At 36.2% G+C, this 5,766-nt stretch overlaps 1 protein-coding gene across 1 annotated transcript in view; it reads right to left on the bottom strand.

Annotated features, from left to right (window-relative positions):
• The window catches only part of CYLD (CYLD lysine 63 deubiquitinase), a 25,331-nt gene that overhangs the window by 18,823 nt on the left and 742 nt on the right, over positions 1-5,766 (bottom strand). Inside the window, 5 exon segments of the mRNA XM_035893139.1 lie at positions 617-733; positions 1,889-1,987; positions 3,044-3,149; positions 3,999-4,301; positions 5,351-5,766. The exon segment at positions 5,351-5,766 is cut by the window's right edge and continues 43 nt beyond it. Coding sequence (XP_035749032.1) covers positions 617-733; positions 1,889-1,987; positions 3,044-3,149; positions 3,999-4,301; positions 5,351-5,766 — 1,041 coding nt within the window.

Genomic DNA, 5,766 nt, shown 5'->3' with positions numbered 1-5,766 from the left:
AAAAAAAAAAAAAAAAAAAAAAAAGTAATAATAATGAGATCTGGAAGCAAATCAGGATATACTGATCCTGGGTATATGCACCCATACTTGTAAGAATTCAAAGAGAGTTATTTTGCAGAAATAACTTTAAAACATACTGAAAAAACATGTATGCTTAATCAGTTTATTTTGCTCCCCCTACTTCCAGATTGATTAGCTGGCATGGCAGAATATTATAGTTCCCTTAGATTTGTAACATTAGCTACAAAAAGACAGGCAAAATAAAATTACTCTATATACTTGGCCACAAGGAATATCTTCATATCTTCCTTCCAAGCCCCAGCTTTTATTTTGCCTGCAAGACATATGCATTCCCACAGAGCTGCGCATACGTTGCCAAGAATGTAATCTCCTACATGCAGGATAAAACAACAGGCCTGTCAATTAAGACAGAGTATATTTTCATGGGGGTTCCAAGATGCTTTTTATGATATAGTATGCCTTTCACTAAGACAACACATTCCAACTGTTTTAAATTTAAACTCATACTTGTTTTATTTGAAGAACATCAATACAGTCTAGTTTTGTTTCTTAAATAAAGCGTATGCCTACGTGAAAGACTATAATCTCTCTTTACCTTCATCAATATACCATGGGGGTTTTGTTTTTGTTTGAGGCTGAGAGTCAACTGATGAGCCATTCAATGTGTAGAAGACTTCAGATCTGTTTCTATTTCCAGGTTCAGAGGTAGATCCTGGAAAACACCACATTTTACTGAAGAGATTAATCTCTATTTACAAAAGGTTAGCTACGCTCTTATTTGATAGTATATATTTGTTACTATAAAGAAGACATAACTGCCTTTCCACAAAGCAGCAAATTCTCCCATCAAAGCTAACACAGTTCTAAGCTTGCAGCAAAGTAGCAGTTTATCCCAAACCAACTTAATTCTCCAAGCTGAAATTTCAAATCACCAACCTGAAAAGAACGCAGAAAATACCCCTCAAGTGCAAATTTTTCATTACTACAAATTATGGATATAAGAAAGCATTTGAGATACAGTATGCAGCAGGTATTTTTTCTTTGTTTTTAAAGTAAAAAAAATTCAGAGTAGGCAAATAAATTACCGATCCAATTCCACACAGCTGTAACTTGTGCCAACATACCACCACAGTTACTTCAGTGAAGACCATCTCTGCCAGCATCCAATTCCAGGTAGAATGAAAGCTTACAGAATATACTGTCATTAGTATTCTACAACCCAGAGTAGCCACTAGTAAATTCAAAAGACACTGAATTTTTATTTCTGCCTTTAAAAAAAAAAAAGAAAGAAAGAAAAAAAAATTTTCCCTTCCAAGTTTTCCCCCCCACCCCCGGGGAGGATTTTCAGAGCTGGCCAAAACCAGAGTCAGAAGCAGTTTATATATTTTGGGAAATTCAATTTTGCTTTTGAATCACAGCAAAATTAACGTATTCACTATTAAGTAGATCTGCTTCTGGGCTAAAAATTTGGAAGTTTCTAGTCCTGCAGAAGGAAGACAACAGGAAATTATATTTATTAAAAAATTAAATAAAAAAGAAACTAAATACACACCACACTTTCAGAAAAACAGAATGCAGCCCTGAACTGATTATACTGGACAACTAGGTAATATGCTCTTGAATTTTTGCTAAACCTCAAACTGTTTTTCATGAAAGTGAAGGTATTTTGAGCAGTGTTAACTTTATTTAATCATAATAAAGATGGTAGACAGCTTAATTCATACTATTGCTCTACTTCAGAGAAATTTAACTCGATATGTAACTGAAATAGTAAATGAAGTGATAGAAAATGCAAGGCAACACTTCTTCCCAAGCAACAGCAATTTGTAATCTTACATAGGTAAAGAAAATCACTTCCCATACGTACCTGTAGCCTTTGGCTTACTATGATTGAACAAGCTTTTGTCACCACCACCTCTTGAGGTATAGGCAAGCTTGGGAGGCCTCCTGTCCTGTGACACAGTCTCTAAGACGTGGTATATGAAGAGAGTATTAGCTTCCCTTTTCTATGCTTTTACTATGTCATAGAGAAGATCAATTGGAAATGTAATCGAGCCGAGGTCTGCATTGCAAGTTTTAAAACGGAGTGGAGCAAAACCTTGTTTGGCACATAACCAACGCTTTATGTGTATAGGATTTGCTTCTATCACATCAGCAATTACCTTACTCTGAAGTCTACCATTATTTCTTGAACACATCAAATAGATTGACTTCATGTTCTTCAATGTACGGGCATGCATCCATTATGGGAAACACATGCGTGAAATTCTAAACCTAAATACCAACACGTCCACAACAAGTGCTCTTTTCCCAAAAACAGAGAGGTTCCCATGAATTCTCCAGAGAGGAGAATTCATGCAAAAACATGGACCTCAACTAAACACACGTAGGAGGTGAACATAAGCAAAGTTAGCCAAACTGAAGAGAGAGGGCAATCGTTACAGACTACAAGCTGTACAAGACTGCATGAGCATTAGTACCTGTCTTCAGATAGACACAAAGAGTTTTACACAAAACTTTTTTTCTTTCTTCAGAAAAGGAATCAGGGGGCTGTAGTGGTTACAAGTTATCACCATCCTATGAATTACTGCAGATAGTGAATTTTTCTACAGACTTGCTATGAATTTTCAAGTATTTACTCCCCAAATGCATAAATACTACTGTTAATATATTTCAAGCACAAAAAGAACAGCTTTCTCATACAAGATATTTAAACTCCTAGAGTAAATTGAACATTCAATAAAAAGATTCCCACTACAGACGCTCACATGAATACTATCCAACCGCATAGTATTGTAAATCCTATACAATTTGAAAGTAATTTTGTTCAATATTAAGCCTTTTCTACTAGTGAGACTGCAACCAAAAGGAGGAAGAAACTGAAAAGAAGTGTAACACAGAAGGCTAAACTAATTCAAATGAATTCAGGATATTAATTCAGTGGTATTGTTTTAACCATATATCTGTGCCTAGGTTGAGATGTTATCAAAGTCTGCCTTCTGGTTAAGAAAGCAGAGCATACCTGGAATAACATCATTGATATGCAAAAGAAGTGTACTTTCAACACTTGCAAAACTGCACAGCTGTATTCCATTATATCTTCCATCCCAGTTTCCAATAGGATTATCCTAAAAATAGAAAAACATGTTACATGTATCCCAAGAGAATATTTACGTCGTACAGAATACACACATATGTCTTTAGGAACATAAAAAGGAGGAAAATGAAAGGTTTGACATCATCTACTTTTTCCTGTAACAACTTTGAATTTAGAACAGTCAAACATTACAGTCTTTAAAGACAAATGCAAACTTAAAAACTGTTCTTTTCAGAAATATTTCCTATTTTAACAAGCATTCCTCTAGTAAAATCCATTAGTGCGCTGTTAGGCAACAGCTACTGCAATCAAGAAAATGGAAGTACCTAATCTACAAAACAAAAACAAACACCCTTTAACTACCAAAAATTTGAAAGCTCTTCATTTTTAAAAATTCAGGTTGCTAGAAATAATTATTGACGAGCTTCACATTTTCTTGAAAGATCAACTTTTGTACTTAAAGCTCAGAATTTTTAACATAGAACAAAGTCACATGAAAAAAAGCTTTAAAAAATACCTAACAAAGAAAAAGGCATCCAACCAACTTTTTAAAAAAGGCAGGACAAAGCCAGTCTCACAAGACAAACACTCAACTCTATGACTTCAAGACTGACATCTAACATTGCAAGTAGCTCAGTGGAGGCTCCTCAGCATAACCAGAGTATTTCTCCTGAACTGTTTAGCATCAAATAGGATACCATTTACCTGATGCCAAAACCCAATTACCACCAAGGGGCATCTTTGGACACAAGTGTTTATTTCCAATTTTAGGTCAGCCTCCCCTGAAGTAGCTTGTGGATAATGTTTCTTCTTCTATATTGCATGTAATTTACAAGCTAACACACATGCAAAAGGTATTAAAGTCAGATTATTTTCTTACCATGTCCACTCCAACAACGTATCCTAAACTTTCGTTTCCTGGTAAGACATCACAGAATATAACTGTCCCATACTCTATACTCTCTCCTATCTTCAGAGAAACCCTGGAGTTGATCTCCAGAGGAGGAAGTTCTACCTGCATTGTGTCAACTGGAGCTGCATAGTCACTTTCCAGTTCATTGTCATCATCTTCCACCAGCTCCAGTTTGTCCAAAGCAACAAAAACCCCACAATCCTCATCACATCTGAAAAGCTGCTTGCCTTGGTACTGTCCATCAGTAAACCCCTGACCGCGACCTTCTTCCTAAGTGTCGGAGGAGGAAGAAGGGAGGAAAAAAAAAAAAGAAAAGAAAAAAAAGCAGTGTATTTTGTACAAAAGCAGACTACTACAAAAGCAGTAACATAATCCAGCATTTTGGAGAAATTGCAGTAAGAATTTGCCTGGTGAACTATCACTATAGTGGGAAAATTCTATTGCTGGAATTTGTGGCAAATATTCATACTGTCTGTCTTCGGGAAATAAATGGTAAGATGTCATTAGATTAAAGAGTTGCCACAGGCAGAAGTCTTTTTACTCACAGAATCATGTTTTCTTCAGGTGCAAATCTTGCTTCCATCATCACATTTTTGCCATATCAACACAAGACTACTTCATATTAGACATAATGCAAAGCATTCCACTTAGATGCCAAATAAAGAGACCAGATTTTCAGAAGCGCTTGGGCCCGTTATTCCCCAAGGTTCTCAGTGGGAATTGCAAAGAATTTGGGAAAAGTTTAAAGATGACTTTGAAAAATATACTTCTCATACAAGAGTAGCATTCTCCTGAATCTAACTTTTCAAAAGCTTACGGATGACATTAATTTTGCAGAAGTACCTCATCAGGAGCACAAAATGGCAACATTCTCTATCCTAACTAGTTGCCATTTGACTTTTAGGGCTCTACAAAACCAGCAGCCCCAAAATCCAACCCTGCATTTATGGATTGTACCCTGCCACGTACAGGGAAAAACACAGTACTCAACAGGAATCTGAGAGTCAGATATTTACCACAATAGGGATGTAAGTAATTAAACCTTTCTAGGCTGCAAGAGTCAGAGTATGTTCAAGTCTTTTTGCCAGACCATGCTCCTCATCAAGCTTCACTTAACATATACAATATAAGGCTGATGTGGTATGGTATGTTCACAGGTATTTAATAACAACACTTATGAAAAGACTGAAGGCTACAGAACTTTTAGGAGTAATAATGCCTACAGAAAAAAAAAATTATGATGACTGCCTCTTTAAACAGAAGATTTTTAGCTCATCTTATAAAATATACATGATGGTTCCCCTTAGCAAGAAACTTACCAGCAACTCTACTCCAAAGTATATCCCTGTTAGGGACCTTTCTTGCAATAAGGGTCCTCTGAAGCGAACAACTCCAGGAAATTTATCATCTCCTGATCTCAGCTGTACTCTAACAGGTGAGCCAATATCTATTTGGATGCCTTTAGTTAACCTGCTTTTGCTTTTAAACAAACTGTATCTTTCCTCACAGTTAGTAATGGCCAAAAGCAACTCAGCCAGTTTTTCATTTATTTCTATAACATCCTTCTCATCCACAAACAGGATTGCATGAGGTTGTTCCAGAATCTTTAATCCAATCTGCAGCTTCTTGCCTTTACAAGGAATATTTCTGGAGTGTCCCACAGAAGAACGGTCTTGAAAAAACTGCCCAATGCTACCTTTGGGCACTTTCAAGAGCTTTTGAGTCTGCTTGTCTA

The sequence above is a fragment of the Egretta garzetta genome, unplaced genomic scaffold (assembly GCF_000687185.1).
Source record: "Egretta garzetta isolate BGI_Z169 unplaced genomic scaffold, ASM68718v1 scaffold314, whole genome shotgun sequence".
Taxonomy (NCBI): Eukaryota; Metazoa; Chordata; class Aves; order Pelecaniformes; family Ardeidae; genus Egretta; species Egretta garzetta.
Note: the sequence above shows the minus strand (reverse complement) of the source record. Positions and strands in the feature narration are given on the sequence as shown.